This window comes from Elephas maximus, chromosome 16 (genome assembly GCF_024166365.1).
Source record: "Elephas maximus indicus isolate mEleMax1 chromosome 16, mEleMax1 primary haplotype, whole genome shotgun sequence".
Classification (NCBI taxonomy): Eukaryota; Metazoa; Chordata; class Mammalia; order Proboscidea; family Elephantidae; genus Elephas; species Elephas maximus.
Genome location: NC_064834.1, coordinates 60,879,119 through 60,904,141, shown reverse-complemented (window position 1 = coordinate 60,904,141; position 25,023 = coordinate 60,879,119). Strand labels below are relative to the sequence as shown.

Here is a 25,023-nt window from a genome sequence, read left to right as displayed (position 1 = left end):
GACTTACAGCTGCTGTTGCATGGGTATGGATGTGTATCACACACTTAACATCAGGACGTGTGGAATAGATTGCAGCATGGGGACTGAATCCTGTATGGTCAATTTTCAAATTAGTACTTCCCTGGTCAACCACTTCTCCTATTATATTTACTTTAACCTGGAAAAATCAGAAAGACATATTTAATTGGTACACATGTACTGAAGTTTGCCTACACTCCACAAGCTAAACCAAAAGTCTGCAAACTTTTGCTATAAAAGGCCAGATAGAAAATAGGCTTTTGTGAGCCTCTGTTGAACTATGTAGCTCTGCCACTGTAGCACAAAAGCAGCCATAAACAACAGGTAAAAGAATGGGTGTGGCTGTGTTCCCATAAAGCTTTATTTACAAAAACAGATAGTCTGGAACAGAACTTAGAATTAACAAGAGGCACCCTTCCTAAGAAACTTCACTGGAGGTCTGGACAACTCAAGCATTTACGGATTGGCTAGCAATCTTCCATTTGGTAATACCTCAGTACCCAGGATCAACATAGCAACTGCTGTTCTAGAGCAGGAAACCCTGGTGGTGTAGTGGTTAAGTGTTACGGCTGCCAACAAAAGGTCAGCAGTTTGAATCTGCCAGGCGCTCCTTAGAAACTCTATGGGGCAGTTCTACTCTGCCCTGTAGGGTCGCTATGAGTTGGAATCGGCTCGACAGCAGCGGGTTTTGGTTCTAGGGCACGGCTAGCAGTATAATCATGGAAAAGATAAAAAATGCTAGGCCATACCCTATACTTACAACAACTAAACTTTGTTTAAATCTACCTACAAAACACGTATTTTTTCCCAGTTGCCTTCAAGCTGATTTTGACTCATGGCGACGCCATGTATTTCAGGGTAGAACTGTGCTCCATGAATCTGCAATGGCTGTAATATTTTGGAAGTAGATTGCCAGGCCTTTTTTCTGAGGTGCCTCTGGATGGGTTCGAACCAACCTTTTGGTTAGTAGTGAAGTGCAACCCAGGGACTCCTATAAAGCACACATAGATTTTGCATTCTTAAAAAAAAAAAATTCCAGAGTATACAGGGTGGAAAAAATTTCAGAGGGTTCCCTTTAAAATCTGGATAGGTTAACCAATAAGACCAAATCATTTATCAGTTTCTTCAATTACGGTGTTTCTTGAACCTTAAAACTTTTCTTATAAATAAACATCTTTCCAAACCCTCTCCTGTTCATGTTTCTTCATATCTTTTCTTGTTCTGGCCTATGCTAAAAGCTGTCAAAAACACAAGGGAGTTCAGAAGCAGTAACACAGGAATGAAACTTATACCAAGTTGGAGGCTGTGGCTTCAGAAAAAGATAGGCCTCTGGGAAGTATTATAATATGGTCTTGCTCTTTACTTATTCTCACCTGGAATAAAGAAAAAATATTAAGGAATTACTCTGAGGTGTTCATCTTTTGTAGAGTAGACATGACTAGGAATGTCACACATTAACAATAAATAATTGTAAGAGATCTGGGAAAAAAACAAAAATTTAAGACGTGCAATATGAAACTTTCCTTGAAAGTTTTTCTTTCCTCAATGCTCAGGTACTTTCTAAAAGAATTCTGACATTAGATTCTCATTCACTGGACTGGCCTAAAGTGTTATTTTGGGCTTCTGAAAAAGCTTAGTCCCAGCTACGTTCATGAGAAGAGTGTCAGTATTATTCAGCCCAATGTGGGAATGCCTATGACCCTGATTTACAACATGGAAATTAGGCAAAATGGACAAAGGAAAGAGAAGAGAGTTTCTTCCTAGGACAAGAATTATGGTGGAGATGAAAAGGGGAACAACTAAGGAGTAGCTGGGGGAAATGAAAAAAGGCTGTTGGTAGACTGCACCACGCATTTATGCCAGTTCCACCACACAATATTCTAATATTTTGTTGCCAAATACTGTCTTGCTTCCAAATGTGGCAAAATGAAAATAAGATCAAGACAATTGGGAAAACCGTATTAAAAAAATAAAAACCAGGGGCGAAACTTGCCTCACTCCTATTTTCCTTTCCCCCAATTCTTTTAAATGCCACTGAATCGTGGGCATAATTAACATGGAAAGGGAAAAACTTGCCATCAGGATTTATCCCCGGATACGTTCTATTAACTGGTCTGAACTGAAGGAACAATGCAGATGACAAATGGAGAAGAAAGTTGGGATGATTGTAGATAATCCCTTGGAGATGAGGTTTAAATCAGTATTAGATTGTGATCCAGCATTCTAGGTTCAGAGAATGAAGTCTGAAAACGGAATTCCCCACAACAAGGTGAGAAGGATACAGTTACTGTCTACTTGGGATTTTTAAAAAAGGCAGTGAAAACTAAAGAACTCACTGAGATATATGTATTTGCCAGATGTGCCCATCCGAACAAGTCTGCAAGTCTGTAGAGGCTCGCAAGCTTACAACGAGTAAGCTTTTCCCCCTTCACATATGAGGATGCATCTGCACCAGGAAGATCATTGATAGGTGTGACCATGCCAAGACCTAAAACGGGAAATTGCGGACAGAGATTCAAGTTGAGCCAATGCCTTACCTGGAAATGAGTTCACACATCCTACAGGAAGAAACCCGAATCTGAGAGCATCTCAGCCTTGTAAATAATCTGAAATTTACCAGTCTACACAATGTTTAGTTAGCACATCCTCCTTCAGAGAAGTACACTGTGAGTAAAAATATCAGCTATCTTTTCTACTTGCTTGGTAAAGGCTGTTATTCATCTAGTGCTTGTTAGGGAGTAACTATATCAAAGGCTCACATCATGGGGGAAAAATTGTTACATGATACCAAGGGTGAAAAGTGTTATTAAATACTAAGGTTACTGCTAATTTTATGATGAAAAGAACTCTGGAAAATGACTTTTCTAATATCTCGACTTTTATTCAAATGTTAAAAACATTAAGATGAAAAAGAATGCATTGAAACAGTAGTCTGGCTTCTGCCTTCATCATGCACCAAAAACCGGTCTCAACCCACTGTCACTGCTCTAATGACCCAGTCGCCCAGTTCAGCTTTCGCCTGCTCAGGCTTCATTCTCCTTGACCTCTTTGAAAGCCAGACACTATTTAGTACTGCCTTCCAGGGCCACATGATACTATCTTGAGATCTTTTGTTCCCTTTCCACTTGATCTTCTTTCTGCTTCTACGCATTCTCTTCCCCCTTCTTTCCCTAGCTGTGGCTCTTTTCCCAAAGCTCAGTCTTTCGCTATGTACTTTTCATTTTATTTTCCCCATGAAAACACCATATACTGTTAAGACTCCAGTTGTGATTTCTACGCAGATAGATACTTCATCATCATCACTGACCAGGCCCCTCCTCCCCATTCTTCAGGTTGTTTCTCATGGCCAGCAAAACAATAACATAAAAATTAAAAGTCTAAATGTGATTTTATCTTATTTTCCCTGATTTTTCTTCTCTCTCTCCTTACTGTTCTAATATTGAAGGTATTCCAATTCCTGTGGGCTCGAACATTAAGTAACCTCCATCTCTTAGCCTTTTCTGGGCTACCATATGTAATTTACCATGAGGTTTCATCACTAACTTCTTCACAAAGCCAAACACCAACAAACAAAAAACCAAGCACACCAGGCGCCAGTGAGTTGATTTCAACTTATGGTGACCCCATGGTGACATGAGGTTGCCACGTTTTTTCTTCATAAGGGTCTTCTATTTCCATGTTAAAATTTAGGCCCTTACCTCACATGCAAAATCCTACAATAAGCCTTCTCATTCTTCTGTGTCCCTCTAGTGCCTCTCTTTGCAAATCCATTCTGCATGAAGCCATCAGATCAAGTTTCCTAAAGCACTACTTTTAACCTCTTAGTTTTGCAGGAACCGCAAACTCAAATGCCCACAGGGGCCAGGAAGGTAGTGTAAACGCATAACCCAGGCCAGGTGCAGCCTATGGGCAACTGGAGCACATAGCCCTAGTCTGACCGGGCAGGCAGGCACCACTCAGTTCCAATTAGCTGTTTTCATGTAAGAATACGTGTCTCATGCTATCCGAACTTTTTAAGAGAAGCCCCAAGTCAACATTTAAGTGTGAGATCTTCAGATTTTGAAATGTTGCAAACTAATTCAAATAGTTTTAACAATATGTAAGCCACACAAAATGATATAATTTCTGACAAAATTTCAGAGTCAGCCATTAAGCTGTCTCCTCTTAACCTCCCTACCTTTCCAACTATAACTCCCACATCTCACGAGGCAACACAAGTACTGCAGCAGCCAAACTGTTCGATTTCTACTCCCTGACCTCTGAATACTGGGACATGGCTTTCCTGCCTGCCATGCCTTGTACATTCCAGGCAGCCAGCCAGCACCCCCTGCCACTCCCCTTTCCTCCTTTATATCTAGGGCACTCACAAGATAGATTCTTTTATTATTTCTGTCTTCCCTAACTAGTCTTCCTCTTCCAACTTTTGATATTTTCTCTTTGCACTCTTTTTCTTCTCTGCCTATTCCCTCTTGAATGACTGTTTAACTTCCACAGCTTTGAGTAATACTTCTCTGTGTCTATCTGCCAAGACTGTCTCCTAAGCTCTCTAATTTTCAACTGCTGCAGTGTCTTGGCAACTTAAATTGAGCATGCCTAAAACTGAATTCCCCACTTTCTCAAACCAAGCTAGATTCAACTCTGGACTTTGCTATTTCTGTTGGCTATACTATGAAATCTCCCCGTTTATTCGTTACATAGAAACTAAACTGGTCTTTCTATAAATCATTCCCCATCAAAGAGAATAAAACGGCTCCCATCAAAGATAGAATAAAATCCAAACTTCCAACCGTGGCTCTGAAGCACTACATGATTTGGCCCTTGCCTGTGTTTCTGACCTCACTTTGCTCCACTCATCCCCTTAAAAACCATGTTCCACACCACTGTTGTTGTTGTTAGTCGATTTTGACAAGACTCCATGTGACAGAGGGGACCTGCCCCAAAGGGTTTTCTAGGCTGTGATCTTTCTGGAAGCTGATCACCAGGACTTTCTCCTGCTTCAGACCATTATCTTTCTTTTTTGTTCCTTGAAGAGGTGAAACTCATTCCTACCTTATGGCTCTTGTGCTAGCTGTTTCCTCTACTTGGAATGCCATCTCCGTATGGTTGGCTCCTTCTTGCCATTCAGATTTCAGTTTAAATGTCAACCCCAAAGAGAAGCTTTCTCTGATCACAATTTAAAGTAGCCACCTAGTTGCTCTATCACATCACAGTATTTTAATTCTCTGTACAGCACTTGCCTTATCTGATCATTTTATTTACTTAATCTATATTCTATCTCCATGAGAACAAAAATTTTGTCTGTCTTGCTTATCCTTGTCCCTAAAAAGGTGCTTGGTACATAACAGATGCTCAGTATTATAGAGAGAACGAACCAAACTAGCTCAATCTTTGAATTTTCTTGTTTTTTCTGATAGAATCATCATTACCCCAAGCTAGAAAACTCAGTCATTTGGGACTCATCTCTTTCCCTTCCCCACCACATCACCATATCCAACCTGCTGTGAAGTCTTTTCCACTCTTGGCTATGCCTTTCTCATTGGTCTCTTCCTTTTTATACCCAAAACCAACACTCTAGTTCGTTCACACATTTGTACCTCAGGTGGAGACTCTTTCAACAGATTCCTTAACTGGTCTTTCTAACTTCAGTCTCTTTGCCTTCTTCCCTAGAACTCATTCAAGTTATCACTTATCAATTCTTTCTTCACAAGATTTTTCCCCTGTCCATACTGGTATAGCCCTCCTTGGTCCAGCAGTGAAAGCCTTCTTTAATCAGACCCAACTTCTCTCCCTAGGTTTTTACCCCAGGACTCTCATTGATGTACCAACATATTGGCCCACTTAGAGTTCTACACACACTCACCTTGCATATTCCCACCCCACCATCATGTCTCTTTTTATACAATTCCCCTTATTTGAAAAGTACTTTAATTCATTGGCATTTAACTTAAATCTTTAATAAAACGGAAAGGAAAGGAAGAGGTATTGCCCTCATTCCTTGAATCTGATATGAAGCAGTCCCTGACAGCATCATCTGGCATGAACTCCTCTGATACTCTGTGTACCTGCCCCTTTATTGCAGCAATTGCTGTATGTATCTCAGTGCTGAGATGTAAAGTACTTGAGTTCAAGGCCTTCATGATTTTTGGTATCCTTACAGTGTTCAGCTCACCAAACTGGTGCTCTCACTAAAGATCTGTTGAATGAATAAAATGTCCTAACCTCTCTTTTATATCAAGTTCTAAATATTCTATCCTTTTAAAGCCTGGTTAGTTCAGGCCTCTCTCCTTGCATGAAGTTTTCTCAGTCCACTTTAGTCAGTAATCAATTCCTCCTCTGAGCTCACAGCATGGTGACTTATAAAAGGTCATTAAATCATTTCTTACAAACTGCTTTGTAATTTTTTCTTCTATAGTTATCTTGTAGTTCTAATCTTTTGTGCATTTATGGTATATCTCCCCAACTAAAATACATATTTATCTAGGGCAGGGACTATGTCTCGTTTTATACTACTTTATAATCCTTAGTCTAGTAAATGCCTAGTTGACTTGAAAAAGAGATTCTTTCTAAGGATTAGATGTTATATAAGTAAGGCCTGAACCTGAGCAGAATATGCTGCTAGAGATACACAGTGTTCCAAAGAAAAGATAACGCTATAATTTTTCCAAAGTCTCCAACACTGACATACTGAGGGGAGATGAAGTAAAGCCCGAGAAGGAATTGGCCATGATGTAATCTGCAATCTGCTGTAATGCTAGTAATCCAGCTGGGTTGTGACCTTTCTTCATCTGTTCTTGAATAAGGCATTCCAGGTCTTCCCGAAAGGCCTGTAACACAAAAGTAACCACTGAGCACATACATCCACTTGGAGCGAAACAACACAAACTCGACTTGCTCTGATATACTCAATCTTTCCCCCATCCCTCTTTTGAAAAGCTTTCATCTATACCATCTAAAAACAAATATAAGACACAAAATAATATTAGAGCACTAGAAGAAACACCAAAAAGCTTGCTTTTAGGGGAAGGAAAAAAGCAGGCATTCTTCATCTCAAAGAAAGTGAAATATTTTAACATCCACATCAGACATGTACAGATAAAGCAACTCTGTTATTAACGGACAATTTAGAGCACCAATGCTCTGATGCAAAAAGAGACCGATTCCTTGCTTAGCAGCCTCACCATCGAAGTTAAGACAGAGTCCCTGTATGAATGGGGCAACTCCCTAAATGGGTTACTCTCATTTGTAAACCCACAGTAAAAAGTTTCATTAAGATAACGTTAAATCATGGTTCCCATTTTATGACCCATGGCAATTACTTAGTGCCATAAACTCTGAAAGCAAGCTAGTAAGAAAAGTAGAGGGCTGATTACTTTCCTTCTGCAACACTGTGCTAAAGAAATGACTTTGCTTCAACTTTGAGTTCCAGATGTTCCCAGTCTGGAGTTCTGCTGTATATTTTCTTGTCTTTTTTTGGCATGGGGATGGGTATGTGACAGAAAGAGAATGAAAGTCTCATTTGGAAATAGTGTTTATATAAATCAAAATCCTGGACATTATGAGAAATTCTCTATTCCGGTAACCCTTGAGTCACTAATATGATTCATCATCTGAATCCTCTCCCAATCCTTCACATCTTCCCATCCCACCCAATACTTATTAAATTTATCATTTGTTCTTTTGCTCATGTCTATTTCATTAACTTTAAACACAGCCGAAGGCTCTTGCGATATAAACCATCGAAGCCTCATGCTTCCACTTGAGACTGTTCACATGTGTAGCAGGATGCCCTGCCAGAAATCAAATTCCTTTATTTCCCACTTCACCTAAGAGGGAGAAGGCATACAATTACTTTGGAATCACTGAACGTAGACCTCCAAGGGGGGTAAGTATGAACACCCTGGAAATTACTTGGGAAGTCTCCCTTTCAAAGGTGAATCTTTTTTGAGTTACTGGTGGGAACCTTCCTCAGAAGGGTGGGAATAAGATCTCCTGGAGTCCCTGCTAAGAGGTAGCCTTGCTTCAGAGGATGGGTGAATAGCCCAGAGGTGCCCAGGGACTTTTTTCTTTGTCTTTTTTCATAATGGCACAGAAGTTCACGTGGGGAGGGAAAATGCGGTTCTGAGGCTATTAGGTGGTAGATGTTAGCACTTGCCCTGATTCAATGCTTGTGTTGCTTTTAGAACAACAGCTGAAAGGCACCTGTGATGTGAACTGAAAGAGCAGAGTGCTAATAGCTGTAATCTTGGGAGCTCAACCATGGCACCCTTAACAAGAAGTGAGAGAGAAGAATCCTTCTCTGATGCACCTTGATGGCCTGCACAGGCATTTGGGCCAACTTTGAACTTGTGTCTTCTGTTGGATAGGCCGCTAGTTTTTTACCAACGGGAAGGTACAGTGGCAGTGGTGGACTGAGAAGGCTGTAGCGTGACTCTCGTGCATACACTCACGGATGCACACATGCAAACACACACACACACCACCTCTTGGATATGGAAGCCACTGATGAACACTTTGGACTATGGAAGCCACTAAAGCTCTTTGGACAATTCAGGGGAAAAAAAATTCAGATGAAGATTCTGGGTCTTCTGCTAATACAGCTGGCGGGGGGGGGGGGGGGGGGAGGGGGGGGTTAAGTGATTAATTTACAAAATACTAACTGTAACCATATTTGAATTCCTAGCTCATGGAGCAATTTCTACCAGTTAAACATGGTTTTTCTTTTAGAAATTTAACACTTATTAAGTGTAAATTATTAGCACAATTGTTAAAATTCTAAAATATCTACTTCTGTGAACTGCCTCTAGTTCCTTTAAATACATAATTTAAACCAGAGAAATTATCCTATAAAGTATCTTCTACAAAGACATATTATATTTACCAGAGAACTCCATTAATATATTTCTAAGACCCTGTGAACATAAAATGGCTGGGAGCTACATATAAGATGGATGGACACCTTCACAGATGAAGAACAGGAGTATTTTACCATGTCTAAGGCTGAAAGAAGAAAAGTATTTCCTCATTTATCTTTATTTAAACTATAAAAAAAAACTTCTGAACACGTGGGAATGGGCCAATCTTCTGAAACTTTACCTTCCCTTCAAAACTAAACTCTCCTTAGATTTTCCTCAGTTCAAAGCAATAATAACCAATATTCTTTGATTCAGTGAAAAAAAAAAAAAAATCAGTGATTTCTACTATGGGTATCACTCATGTACATTATAATAGCTCTGAGAAGCGGGCCTCATTTATTTTATTGGCCGCTTCCACCCCATAGTGTTCCAGGAAGAATTTAAGGCAGCTTCCATAGATTTAAATAATAAAAAGATAATAAAATACAGGTGAAAAAATCAAGCTAAAGAGAAAATAGCATAAGTAGGCCAGACAGAGCCTGGAATGAGGTTAAGATATAAAGTGTATGCTACAAAATTGTATGCATTTGCTAGAGATGGGCTAAATTTGATCTAAACTCTCTAGCAGCCAACATCAGTCAAGACAACCTACTAAGCATGCTGATTTACAATGCCTTTAAGATTAAAAACCAACTGGTTGCTCAAAAGAATCACAGCTATTTCTGAAACCGGTAAGTTTCTGCTGGGTGGGATGACAAAGCTAAATAAGACAGACTGAAAAACTTGTTCAAGGTCACACAGCTACTAAATTGCAAGGACTCAGGTCATCAAATACTTTTTTCATTAATGAAAATGCTTTTTTCACTTTCATATATCCCACAATATGGTGAGTACCTATCTAAAGCTTTGGGATGATCCCTGAAGTCACTGAGGGATGTATAAGCCCTTCTGAAATCAATTAATAAGAACAGGAAAAAATACGAGTTTCCCCTATAAGGCTGGTGAATAGCTTCTATGCAGTATAGGTAAAGAAAACAATTTTCAAAATAAATGAGATTTCCCCAGGTTTTTATACAGTTAACTATTTCAGTAGATAATTCTTCTTGGGCAAGAAGAGTTAATATTTTTTGTCATGAACATTTATAACTCATTTTTTTATTGTGGTAAAACATATATAACAAAACATTTGCCTATAACTTACTTTTTCATGTTTCAAATGTTTTTGAAATATTTTTCAAATAATTACCAAAGTCATAAAACAGCATTTAGTGTAAAAACTACTAATGATATAAAATTGTTTCAGTTGATTAAAAAATATATCAGTAAATTTATTAAGCTTTAATTAAAACATTAAAATAAAATTTTATTTATCTTTATGAATAGTTAATCATATTTCTACTATAGTCATATGTTAATAATCCTTTATACTTGATTCATTTGAATCGCATAACAAAGTGCTGAGATATGTGATGACTTGTTAAAGTTTGCATCACTAAATGTAATAAAGATTCAAATCTGGGACTCTCCATTGGACACAGGACCTTTTCCTAATTTTATCAGAGCTGGATGGTGTCACTGAAATCAAACATAACTAATAATAAGGCAGCAGGCAAGTTGTGATCAGAAATGTTGAGTAAACCTCTTAGGCTAGATTAGAACATTAGGGTATAATGGTAGATAGAATGGTAGATTAAAAGAAAATTATATAGCAGCAGAGTACGATGATCCTGGAGTACCAGGCTGAGTCGCAGCTTGGCTACTTGCAGCTAGGAATTTTCCCACCAAAGCATAATGAGGAACTTGGGCTTTGAACTGGTTCCATCAGGTTCAAACCCCTACTGACCGAACTGTTGGAAGTTCTGTGAGAAACTAACAGGGCAGAGAGGTCATATGCAAAGCTTCTGAAGTCAGAATAGTCAACAGTTCTCTAGGGTTTCTACTAGACAAGAGTCAGGTTAAAAGATTAAACAACACATACATAAAACCACAGCATAAACTGTGTCTTCATTTTCAGGACTAGAAGAGCACAGAGGAGGAAGGGATGGAATTGGACTACCATCTTGTGAAGAATATGAACGAGGTAGAATGACATCGGGGTGAAATATTCCTTAAGGCCTTCAAAAACAAAATTCAGTCTAAAGAATTATATAATTAAAATCTTCATCTACTATCACAAAAACATAATATGCTTTAAATTAGCATAGTGAATAAACCTTATGTATACAATTTCCACAAAAATGGTTGCCTACTATACATGCTAGGCACTGTACTACCTGCTTTCACATCATTCCATTTCATTGTCATAATAACTGTATGAGGTATTGTTATGGATTGAATTGTGTTCCCCAAAAATATATGCATCAATTTGGCTAGGCCACAATTCCCAGTAATGTGTGATTATCCACCATTTTGTCATCTGATGTGATTTTCCTATGTGTTGTAAATCCTATGATGTTAATGAGATGGATTAGGGGCAGTTACGTTGATGAAATCTACAAGATTAGATTGTATCTTAAACCAATCTTTTTTGAGATATAAAAGAGAGAAGCAAGCAGAGTGACATGGGGACTTCATACCACCAAGAAAGTAGTGCCAAGAGCAGAGAGCATCCTTTGGGCCTGAGATTCCGGAGGGGAGAAGCTCCTAGACCAAGGGAAGATTGATGACAATGGCCTTCCTCCAGAACCCACAGAGAGAGAAAACCTTCCCCTGGAGCTCACGCCCTCAATTGGGACTTATAGCCTACTAGACTGTGAGAGAATAAATGTGTCTTTGTTAAAGCCATCCACTTGTGGTATTTCTGTTATAGCAGCACTAGATGACTAAGACAGGTATTTTTCCCTATTTTACAAACAAGGATTCTGAAGCTCAGCTAGGCTAAGTGAGTTTCCTAATGTTACATAGCTAATAAATGGTCAGTGAAGCAAAGATTTGAATCCAGATCGAAAACTAGCAGTGTACAAATATGTGTATATAAAAAGAAAAATTATATAAACAGGCTAAAACTGAAAATGAGGCATGATACTCATGAAGACAGTGCTTCTTAGCTCAAGTGGATACATGAGACTAAATGGGCGGCTCCTATTCGGAGGCAAGATGAGAAGGCAAAAAGGGACAAGAGCTGACTGAATGGACATGGGAAATCTGGGGTGGAAAGGAAGAGTGTGTTGCCACATTATAGGGAGAGCAACTAGGGTCACATAACAATGTATGTATCAATTTTTGTATGAGAAACTGACTTGAACTGCAAATTTTCATGTAAAGTACAATTAAAAAAAAAAAAAAAAAACTAGAAATGATGAGAAAATAGGCTGACCCCTAACTCTAGTTCAAAACAGCCCAGTATTCCAGGCTCTCCATAATTGGTTGTTATGTAATTTTTTGTCTTTATTTGCCATTACTACCTTATGCTGGAAACTCTGGTGGCGTAGTGGTTAAGTGCTACGGCTGCTAACCAAAGGGTGGGCAGTTCTAATCTGCCAGACGCTCCTTAGAAACTCTATGGGGCAGTTCTACCCTGTCCTATAGAGTCGCTATGAGTCGGAATCGACTCGATGGCACTGGGTTTGGTTTTTGGTTTGGTACCTTATGCTCTGGTCTAGCCTACCAGGTATCCTCAGCATTCTTTCATCACAACTTGCACTTTTTAAATCCTTGCTCATGCTGTTTCAGATCATGCAAGTGCTGGCTTCCATTGTTCTTCTACCTCTGCAATTCTTAGTCTTTACTCAACACTCATCTTAAATGCCATCTTTTCATTGGAGTCCTTCCTAAGAATCCCAGTTAGTAGGGATCTCCACATCTCTTCCCCCAACCCCACTGTGAATTCTTAACATGTATTGCCTATGCCATACTTAGGATACCTATCATAACATTGTGATTGTTGATCTATTTTTTCAACTCTACTACGTCACAATTATCTGATTGCTGGAGGTGAGTCTTTCATATTTCTAGTTTCCTCTCAAGTGTTTAGTTCAATGCCCAATTAATAAAATAGTAAGTTAGGGTTTCTTTTCATTTTTCTAGATACAAAGATGTGTTGTGAAGAATCTGGTCTCAATCTTGACTGAGTTAATGATAGCAAAGATACATTTCATGAATGACTAGCACTGGAATCTGAAGATACAGAAAACTGTTTTATCAGCATATCACTTGACTGGGAAATTCTTCCTTGTAATTATGCCTGTCCATCATCCTATTGGGAGAAGTCTTTTTTTTAATAAGAAATGAATATTTATTGTATGTCATAAATTTTAAAAAGTCATTCAATGCTTCAACTCAAACAAAATCCCACCTGAAAACTTTGTCCCCATAGCATTATAGTTTGGATAGCTCTTCAAACACACCTCCAAAAAGTATGGTAAAAAAATGACAAGCTGAAAATAAAATGTTTAAGCTAGAGCCCCACTGCCATAGAGTCACTCCCGACTCATGGTGACCCTATGTGTTTCAAAGTAGAACTGCACTCCGTGGGGTTTTCAGTGGCTGTCCCTGAGTGGTGCAAACGGTAAGCGCTTGACTACTAGCCCACCCAGAGGCACCTCGGAAGGCAGGCCTAGCGATTTGCATGTTAAAGGTCACAGCCTTGAAAACCCCACGGAGTAGTTCTACTCTGCACATGTGGGGTCACTATGAGTCAGGACTGACTCCACAGCAATTAGCAACAATCGTCTTCCCCCGTGCGCCAACCTTTCAGTTAGCAGCCCGGAGTGAAATGTTCCTGCCACCCAGGGACCTTTCAGCGTGAGAAAGGTAGCTTACAAGCATCGTATGAATCTCACAACCCCTTGATTTTATATATCTTCTATCAGTTTTGAGGGAGTGACCCTGAAAGTTTTGATTTTATAAGGTATGGACAAAAATAAACTTCTAAAAACTTGGGGCATTCAGATATTTGAGATTCATATAGGTTAAGAGAATGCTTTCAGTACATACGTATTCATGAATACCAAAAGTAGAGTGAACTTGAAATATCAGATCTTAAAGGTTTTTGTATTCGAAATCAGAAATTTTAAAAGAACGTGGAAATAAGTGAAAGATTTTTAAATCTCAGAAAAGAGGACCGATTTGATAAAAGAAACTGATCTGATGCAATTATTTTGGTTAATGCTAAAGAAATCATGTAGGCTAACTTATCAGTCATGTTCAACTTTATGAAAAGTAACGTAATAGAACACCGACAAACATCAGACGTATCAGAGAGAGATTCTAAATATCTACTCGTAGCAATTACTAGAGAGGAAAACTGGGACCCCCCCCCAAAAAAAATCCTCAAAACAAACGACAACAGAAAAGATTACAGACTTGTTGCTTCCAATGCATCCTGCAATTATGTTATTAGATCGCTCCTTAAGCGGGGTCAGGAGCATAACAAACTTACTTAGAACTTCTCCACTGAGAAATGTATTTCATTTGGAAACAGATTATTGGCCCTGTTGAAAGGAGAAAAAACCACCCAAAATTTCTTCTGGATGGTCTTTCTCCTGTACCTAAGTCTTAGTTAACACTAAGCTAAAGGTTAGAATAATATCTTTTCTTGAACAGGGTATATAATAAAAATACAAACAAAGTTAATAAAAAATACTTACATCGTAGCTTCCAAAGTGACCAGATAGGTCATGGTGAATCTGACCAATTTTCTAATTAAGGCACCTTGTTATTATTTTAGGTCTCAATTAAAATGATATCCTAGGATGTACATGGCTTTCAATTTTGTCCTTATCTTCAAAATAAGCTTGTAGCATTAGATACTGCCCTGTTATTGAGAAATGTTAGCATGTCATGACCCTGAGCTGTCTTATTTTGTCAGAATAACAATGTTAAACTTCCATCAACCAATCTAAATTGCTCCCTATGGTGGTAAGGTTTAAGAACTTAGTTTTTTCTGAAGCCCACCAACTGTTTCCCCATATTGGGAAAATTCAGTAGAAGTTTGTTGGACAACTTTCAAGATTTTAATGACTCAAAGAACACCCAGCTATTCATGTATCTATATCCATCCATCCATTCAGAATCTACTAAGCATCTGCTATATACAATGTGCTATCTGCTAGTTTTTCAACTTATATAGTTTTTAACTGTGACGAGGCATCGTTTCATTCCAACAGTTTGTCCTGGACACTTCATTCTGAGACAAAGGGGTACATGACAACCTAGGATCTCCAGAGACATGGCATACGAGCAGTATATTGGGCAAAGAGAACTTTTTCTCTCCACTGCATTAACACCTAGCTAAACCAATTTACCCATAGACACTTGATTTCTAAGACAAATACTTTCTTTAAAAAAAAAGTACTGAAATATGACAGAAGACTGAATTCTTAAAAAAAAAACAAACTTGGGGTCCAGCCGAGACAAATTCTGTGTTCTTCCTTTACTTTCTCAGCTCAAGGCAATAAGGTACTATTTTTGTCATCCAAATTTAGACACCAAAAATGTCTCATGATTGAAAAATTTTCTTGAGTTGGGGTGAATTAACTTGAGCAAGAGAATCAATCTGAAGGCACATGAAACAACAAGAGATACATGGGTGGAATTTTTCATTGTTACTGATAATGCTTTAAATGGACACACCTTTAGTGGCTAAAGGTGTTAGCTTTATAGTTTAAATTCCAACCTCACCATTTAACAGCTGTAAAACTATCAGCAAGTTATTTAATATCTCTAAGTTTCAGTTATTCATCTGTAAAACACAGATAATAATACTTCCTTGACTGGGCTGTTTTCTGGATTAAATAAGATAATGTACACAATAGGCTCCTGGCACATATTAAGTGCTTAAAAAAGAATTATTAGTTTGTTTTTCTTTTAGCTTCTCTGCTTATTTCCTTTCTTCTGAAATGAACTGAGAATCTTAAATAGAAGGTTCACAAATTTGTTACTTACAAACATACAGTTAGTAGTATCTTTGATTCTGATCTTTCCCGGTAATGAGTTTTGTCTAACAGAATGAAAGCCAATAATATTAACAGGAGATTCACAAATCTTTTTTTCTTCTTCTTCCTTTGCTTTACTGGTATACATTTAAAAAAAATTTGTATTGTGTTTTATGTGAAAGTTTACAGAGTAAATTAGTTTCCCACTCGATAGTTTGCACGTAAAGTATTCCAGGACAGCGGCTGCATTCCCTACAATGTGTCAGCACTCTCCCCATTCCCTCTCTGGGTTCCCCATTTCCTTTTGTCTGGATTTTCTACCCCTTCCTGCCTTCTCATCTTTGTTTGCTTTTGGGAAAATGTCCTTTTGATCTTGTATAATTGATTGTTCTAACGAACACATTCCTCTCAGGTGTTATTATTTTATGGGCCTGTCTATTGTTTGGCTGAAAAGTGGTCTCCAGAAATGGCTTCAGTTCCAGTTCTTACAGCCATAGTCTTGGGGGTTCCTCTAGTCTCTGTCAGACCAGTAAGTCTGGTCCTTTTTGTGAATTTGGTTTTTTGTTCTACAGTTTTTTCCCACTCTGTCTGGGGCCCTCTGTTGCAATCCCAGTCAGAGCAGTTGGTAGTGGTAGCTGGGCACCACCTAGTTCTTCTGGTCTTGGGGTCATACAGGCTGTGGTTCATATGGTCAATTAGTCCTCTGGACTAATTGCTCCCTCGAGTCTTTCATTTTCTTCATTCTCCTTTGCTTCAGACAGGGAGAGATAAATAGTTGTATCTTAGGTGGCTGATCGCAAGCTTTTACGGCCTCAGATGCTACTCACCAAAGGAGGATGCAGAACATTGTCTTTACGAACTATGTTGTGCCAATTGACATACATGTCCCTCAAGTTTACGGTCTTTTGCCTTTGAGCCCTGGAACTTCATCCCGCAAGGTGTTTGGTTATGTCTAAGAAGTTTCCGTGACTGTGCCCCTTGTGTGCTCTATTGTTTATATTAATATACATACAGCACCTACAATTATCTGTGTAGAAATAGCCACAACCAAACCTGTATCTGCAGTTAAGTGTGCTCCCTTACACCCTGCCATACCTCTTCAGCATACCAATCTGCCTATGCATCCATTGGTAAATCACTGTTTGTTAATGCATCCATTGGTAAATCACTGTTTGTTAATACCATTGTTGCAGGATTGTCTATGTTATAGTAATTACCATAAAAAAAATGGCTGCCCTTTATTCTTGTGTTCCTCTGAGTGTCTTCCTTTGCCTTGGTCATGTTGTGCTGACTTCTCCCATATCGTGCATTGCTTTTCCCTTCACCAGTATTAACAAGTGTCTTCTACCTAGTTAGTAGTTTTCTCACCCTACCCCTTCCATTCCTGTTAACCATCAAAGAATTTGGTGCTGTTACAGCAGCACTAGGAAACTAAGACATACACTTTTACAAGTGTGTCACAAGCAAGATTTTCAAATTCACTAGCAAAGATCTAGGCAAAAATACTGCCAACTCACAATTGTTTTTAAACTTTAGCCTTTTTTGTTCCTCTCTAGGCAGAAAATAATCACTCCTTTATATTTTAATAAATACATATAGATATATATGTATGTCCCTCTACAATAATGACACAAGAAATCAAGTAAGAACCAACAAAACCAGTGACCTCGGAACCCTGAACAACAGATGAACTGTTTTTTTTTTTTTTTTCTTTCTTTTTAAAGAAAATAATCACTCTTGCTAAGTGAATGGGGAAAAGACAGTTTATATGCCTACCCTTTCCCAATATTTTATTAAGTTCCTCCAGGCACAAATAAAATTGATATCCTTAAGCCAAATTATAAATGGAAATATGTAAGAATAAAACAAATAATCTACTCAAAGTTATGCTGTCCTTAGTTTAATGGGAAAATCATAAAACAAAAACTCTGGCATGGAAACTTAATTTAGTACTTTTTAAACTTTACAGTTAGATTGAATGGTCCTCTCTGGGATATTTCCCAAAGAAATCTCAATATTTATCAATCTTTAAAAAAAATCTAACTTTATGTACCATTCTGTCAATTATACTATTTGTGACTACAATCATTTGCTTAATAAGTTAGTTCTTAAAAGTGGGGTTTCTTTAAAGGTGAAAATAAATCTATTTCGATCCAAATCACTAATACGCCTTTCAAGTATTTATAAACACAGAAACGCAGGTTTACACAAAGTAAGGCATTGAACATTTACTCTCTCGTGATGACTTCTCTGGTTAGTCTACTTTCTATTTGGGAAAAAAAAAAAAAAAAGGGTTCTTTAAATTGGGTGCTACACTTAAAAAATTTCCTCAATGCTTGCATTGCCTTTATAACTTGTACTTCAATGCTTTCATCTAAGCCACTGGTATGGGAAAATTATTCACAGCGGAATTCCCCTTCGGCTTTGGACTCAGCCTTCGTGATTAAATTCAAAAGGGCACAACACAAATGATTTACCAGGGCTACTTCAGGCAGCTCTATCCCTTGATGCTTATTTTAGTATCCAAGGTGGAAACCTAAAATAACCTCAGCTTGTCCATGTGTGCTGAACTCTACCTTAAGAGGCCCATGATCTTCATTATGCATAATGTTATGAATTCATTCTGCATCTAAAGTTTGTCAATTTGAGTAACACTCTGTAATACCATTTTGCTTCTGGGACCCCTCCCTATAAGCTATGGAAAAGTTTTGGGTTTTCACAACTCTTGCTGTAATTTTTCAATCATGTTAAATCAAGCTGTTCTCTCATTTTCCATCACTTACATGTGACCTTTACAATATCATTTAATGTTTGTAAGAAAAATAACAAATTATTTTAATACCATCACAAAATCTGGGCACTGCTATACAGAGAGAATTTTCAGCTTGAGTTACTAAGTTTATAATCCACTTTTAATTTACCTTCTTTGGTGTGTATGCCTGCATGAGTGTACATAACACTCGTTAGCTCCCATGGAGTCAGTCCCCAACTCATGGCAACCCCTTGTGTTACAGCGCATAAGTGCTCCACAGAATTTCCTTGGGTGTAATCTTTACGGAAGCAGTTTATCAGGCCTTTTCTTCCATGGATTCCTTGCGTGGGTTTGAATGGCCACCTTTAGGTTAGCAACCAGTTGCAAACTGCTTATGCCACCCAGGCTCCTATACATAATACGAGGCTGTCAAATCACAGACCTCCTCAAAAACCTTACGTCTTCCTATGCTCCTGAGTGTCAAGGTACAGGAAGCAAGAAAAAAAATATGTGCATGGGATGTACCTAACTCATTTCTTGGTTCCTAATACTTCAGCCATGCCTTTCTTTTCGTCACAGATTTTCACTCTGAACTGGGTATCCTTGAGTTCAGTAGCACCCTTTGTCCTCCCAGAGAACACACAAAGACATTTCACATCACCGAAGACAATACCAGTTTCTTATTAAAGCTCTGCAAGTCAGATACATAAACTGGGTGTCCATTTGTCCTCTGAATGATTGGGAGCAACTGGTTATTCCTCTTCGAGCTCTCTTTTAATCTGAGGGTTGCTTAAGATACCCCCTACTTCATTATATCAAGGTTCCCAAAGAGCAAGAAAAATGAGATCCTTGTAATTTTTTTTAACTCACAGGACTTTGCAGGATCTGAGTAACTCGTTTCCTCTGCTCCATCATATTGAAGTCTTGCCGTAGATCAGGAGACATGTTCCTCTCCCTAATGTATTCTGGGTCACTTTCATTGATACGGTCAAAATACCTCTCTTTGTGAGGCATAGTGGGAGGAGGAGGAGTAGTGACCACGTCTTGGCTGGCATCTGAACTCATGCTTCAGGTCTGTTAATTCCCCTTGTTATCTGTATCAATAAACACAAAAGAGGAGGACACTGATGATAAGTTCATTAGTATATTTTCATATTTTACATGGATCAAGCAGAATCTTTTTTGCTGTCTGAGTAATAACAGCAACTTTCTCAAGTAATTTCTAAAAAAAAAAATTAGAACGATTTTGTAAAAATCTTAGGTAATAATGTTAAATTAGAAATTGGTATTTTCTAAGCTAATGAAACTTGTGGTTCAATTATAATATCATCAATTGCTAACTCAATTTTTAAAGGGAGCAATGACCATAATATCTAAATGTAAGACGTCACATCTAGATGGCAAATTTTCACAACTGGGGAGTACTGTCAACGGAGCTTCTCTTCTCTTTCTTACTCTTGCTTGTATGTTAAACCAAACTTCAGTTATATTTAAAGACTACTACGTTCTATAATGAATGTAATTTACTAACACACAAAAAAACAAAGCTTTATGTTTCTCAAATGATTGAACAACTTCCCAGAGAAAATGCAGAAATTATTACGGTTGCCAGGCTACTTAACTTTAGCAGATGATGTTTCAACTCCAAGTAAGAAACAATTAAAAGCTATTCAGAAGTCAAATGAACAGCTATGATTCTTGTTAATTAAAATGATTATTATTGATATTTAAGAAAATTCTTGATTTTATGCCAGGGAAACAAATTCATCTGGGCTTTGCTACAGCTGAGCACCTAACTAACTATAGTATAGCTAGCTCTACAGGATAGTCATTTAACAGCTCCCCCCTCCCCCAATCAATTGTGATTGCATGTGTTAGCTGATGAAGTTGTCTAGCTCAGTGCTTCTCAAACTGTCTATGGTGAAGGATTTTCTTTTAATTTCCAATTCACTGTTGATCAATATCCCTGTAAAATACAAAATAACACACTTACATGGGATAATAACATCAAATTGCAAGAAAAATTTCTCAATGCTCACTGTCATATTCTGTACATGTCACAAACTGGTAATAGTCTACAGACTGGCACCAGACCATGGACCACACTTTGAGTAGCACTCACACAGCAGAGAGTAATGGCACTGCTAATTAAAGGAATGCTTCCCGGTGGAGCCAACATGGCGCTATAGACAGAAGCACCACGCCGTCCCTCCACAGCAAAAACTCGAAAAACTAAGTAAAACAGAGACAAATGTCAATCCTGGAAGCCTAAGTGTCAAATGAAGAGCTAAAGAACTCAGCCAAGCACTGAATGGAGTAAGAAACTGACAGAGAACAGACAACGAGGAGAGTTATGAGCATAGATCCCCTATCAGCTAATGCAGCATGGATCCACCACCTTGGACTCCTGCTGGAGACTGGCAGACAGGGAGTATGGGAAAGCAGATTCATGGAGCTCCCAGCAGGAGAGAGTGTACCCAGTAACCAGCGAGACATGCTTTCCCATCCTCCACCCTGCCTCCCCCTGCTCAGTCTTCGCCACATCCCAGCGGGCTGATCCAAGACATCCTGGCGGATTGATTCCCGGCTTCCCAGAGGACTGATTTCCTGCTTCTCGCAGGCCGATCCACTGCTTCCTGGCGGGCTGATCCACGGCTTCCCAGAGGGCCAATTTACTGCTTCCCAGCAGGTCCATCCCAGGATTCCCGGCAGGCCGATCTGCGGCTTCCCATTAGGCTGCGGCACATGAGGTGCCGGTTCCTTGGGCATATAGATTTGCCCTGCCCACACCAGCTGGCTCCCTTATTGCTAATTTTTGTTGCTGGTGTTACTTTATTCGGCACCTTTGGGTTTCTTCCCTGCCTCTCACCTCCTTCCCCTCCTTTCTCTAGAACACCTGACTCTGTGGTGCCATCTTTGCTTCTTCTTGACAGGCTGTGAAGCGCTACACAGCTGGGGAACAGCTTCCCCAGTCTGAGCCACCATGCTGGTGGAATTCCTTTGGATTTTTTTTCTTTTGTTTGTTTGTTTTCTCCTTTCTATTTTTTTTCATTTCTCAGTTTCTCATTTCTTTGTGCTTACCTTCTTTTCCTGTCTCCTGAATACCTAGGGCTGTGTACCATTTCCATCCCTTCTAGCCAGCCTGTACAGTGTGGCCTGGAAGCCGCTTTACCGGTCTGCACAGCCACACGAGTGGGAACCCTGGGGGCATTTAAAAAATTTTCTTTTTCTTTTTTTTCCTTTTTGTTTTTCTTCATTACGAGGTTTCTTGTCTCTCCACTCCAACAGGAGGCTCCCGCAGCCTTTTTTTTTTGCTCCTCTTTCTTTCCTTTCTCTCTTCTCTTCCATACCCAGTCTAGCCCCACACATCACAACCTCTCCCTTTCCCTCCCTCCTGCCTATCTGCACCGTGTGCTGAACATTGCACTCCAGGGCAGCACAGGCATGGCCTACCAGAACCTGCCCTGCACCGACTCCCAGCTCACCTTGTCAGCCTCAGTACATGCCTCAAACGACTTATCCCAGCCCCTTCCCTTCAGCTAGACCTGCCCTGCTGCACCATAGCTGAGTGACTGGCCCTGACCATTGCACAAGGAGGTGAAAAATATCATGTCCACAGATGAGCAAAGAAAGAATGCACAGTCCGCCTGCTCAGACATAACCAAATAAAACAAAAAGGCAGGATGAAACAAATCTACGATCCATAAATGAAGAAAATAACTATTCAATGTCCCTAAGACAGCAGACAATATCAAAACATTAAAAAAAAAAAAAATAGGACAGGATGGCTCCAGTAGGCATCCAAAATAAAACAGCAGATGACTTTCTGGTAGGATAAAAGGCACTAGTACTACCTGATAGGGAATTCAAATCTCTAATATTCAGAGCTATCCAAGAGTTGAAGTAAAAAGTTGGCAAAAATGAGGATAAAATAGACAAATTCATGGAAAATACAAAAAAAAAAAAAAAGAATTCAGGAAAATAATAACAGAAGCAAAATGCCAAAATAAATTCACAACTAGAAATCATACAAAAACAACAACAACCAGAAATCCAAAAGGTAAAAAACGTGATTTCAGAAATTGACAGTGTCATAAAAGCGCTGAGGAACATGGCAGGATCAGCAAAACTGAAGACAAATACTTGGATACAAGTTTGAGGAAAAATCAGAACAAAAGAACAAAGAAAAATGAAGAAACTCTGAGAATTATGTGGGATACAACCAAAAATAAAAATTCACAACTGATCAGGAAGAAAAAACAGAGAGGATCGTTGAAGAATTGCTGACAGAAAACTTCCCTAATATCATGAAAGATGAAAAGCTGACCATCCAAGAAGCTCAATGAACCCTGTACAGGATAGACCCCAAAATAAAATCACCAAGGCATATCATAATCACACTCACTAAATCCAAAGACAAAGAAAGAATTCTGAGAGCAGCTCAAGAAAAATGAAAAGTCACATACAAAGGAGAAACAGTAAGACTAAACTCTGATTATTTGGCAGAAACCAATGGATGACATATACAAAACCTTGAATGAAAAAAATTGCCAACCAAGAATAATATATCCTGCAAAACTCTTGTTCAAATATGACGGTAAAATTTGGACATTTCCAGATAAACAGAAATTAAGGGAATATGTAAAAACCAAACTTACAAGAATTATTAAAGGGAGTTCTTCAGTTTGAGAACAAACAATATCAGATGAACAGCAATAAGGCAAGAAAAAGAAATAAAGGGCATCCAAATTGATAATGAAGAAGAAAACTGTCCCTTATTTGCAGACGATATGATACTATATACAGAAAACCCAAAAGACTCCACAAGAAAACTACTGGAACTAATAGATTCAGCAGAGTAGCAGGATACAAGATAAATATATAAAAATCAGTTGGATTCCTATACACCGATAAAGAGAATGATGAAAAGGAAACCAGGAAAAGGGTATCACTTATAATAGCCCCTAAAAAGTGAAATACTCAGGACTAAATCTAACCAGGGATGTAAAAGACCTATACAAAGAAAGCTACAAAACACTACCTCAAGAAACCAAAACAGATCTACATAAATGGAAACACATGTCATGTTCATGGATAGGTAGACTCAACACTGTGAAAATGACAATTCCACCCAAAGTAATCCACAAATACAATGCAATCCTGATCCAAACGACAGTCTTTAAAGAGATGGAAAAAAACACCATTAACTTTAAATGGAAAAAGAGGAGGCCCTGGCTAAGCAAAGCATTATACTGAAGAAGAAGAATGAAGTAGGAGGGCTCGCGCTACCTGACCTCAAAACCTAGTATACAGCTACGGTAATCAAAAGAGCCTGGTGCTGGTACGACGACAAATACATTGACCAATGGAACAGAATCAAGAACCCAGATGTAAATCCATCCACCTATGGGCACCTGATCTTCAACAAGGGCCCAAAGTCCATCAGATGGGGAAAAGGCAGTCTTTTTAAACAAATGATGCTGGCAAAACTGGATGTTCATATGCAAAAAAATGAACCAAGACCCATACCACACACCATACACAAAAACAAATTCAAAATGGATCAAAGACCTAAATATAAAACCAAAAACTATAAAGATCACAGAAGAAAAAATAGGATCAATGCTAGAGGCCTTAATACACAGCACTAACAGGATATAAACCATAACTACGAACACACAAACTCCAGAAGATAAGCTAGATAACTGGGATCTTCTAAAAATTAAACACTTACGCTCATCAACAGGCTTCACCAAAAGAGTAAAAAGAGAACCTACAGACTGGGAAAAAATTTTTGGTTATGACAAATCCAACACAAGTCCAATCTCTAAAATCTACAGGAAAATCCAAAACCTCTACAACAAAAAGACAAATAATCCAATTAGAAAATAGGCAAGGGAAATGAACAGACACTTGACCAAAGAAGACACTTAAGTGGCTAACAGACAGATGAGGAAATGCTGACAATCACTAGCCATTAGAGAAATGCAACTCAAAATCACAATGAGATACCATCTCACCCTGGCATTACTGGCATGAATCAATAAAAGAGAAAATAACAAATGATGGCGAGGCTGTGGGGAGATTGGAACTCTTATGCACTGCTGGTAAGAATGTAAAACAGTACAACCATTTTGGAAAACAATATGGCACTTCCTTAGAAAGCTAGAAATAGAAATATGATCCAGCAATTCCACTCCTAGGAATATATCCTAGAGAAACAAGAGGTGTCACATGAATAGACATACGCACATCCATGTTCACTGCAGCACTGTTCACAATAGCAAAAAAGATGGAAACAACCTAGATGCCCATCAAAAGATGTGAATGGATAAACAAAGTATGGGACATGCACACATGGAATACTACGCAACAATAAAGAACAGTGATGAATCTGTGAAGCATCTCACAACATGGATGAACCTGGAGGGCATTATGCTGAATAAATAAGTCAATCACAAAAGGACAAATACCATATTAGACCACTACTATAAAACTCATGGAAAGGTTTACACACAAAAAGAAA

General features: G+C 38.6%; 1 protein-coding gene across 9 annotated transcripts in view; it reads right to left on the bottom strand.

Annotated features, from left to right (window-relative positions):
• ADD3 (adducin 3) overlaps positions 1-25,023 on the bottom strand; it is a 143,544-nt gene that overhangs the window by 13,709 nt on the left and 104,812 nt on the right. For all 9 annotated transcript variants that reach the window (XM_049856004.1, XM_049856006.1, XM_049856007.1 and 6 more), the window contains 5 exons: positions 19,368-19,591; positions 6,704-6,842; positions 2,355-2,506; positions 1,311-1,391; positions 8-157 (listed from right to left, as the gene is read on the bottom strand). In XM_049856004.1, coding sequence (XP_049711961.1) covers positions 8-157; positions 1,311-1,391; positions 2,355-2,506; positions 6,704-6,842; positions 19,368-19,562 — 717 coding nt within the window. In that variant the 5' untranslated portion in view covers positions 19,563-19,591. The remainder of the gene's footprint in view (positions 1-7; positions 158-1,310; positions 1,392-2,354; positions 2,507-6,703; positions 6,843-19,367; positions 19,592-25,023) is intronic.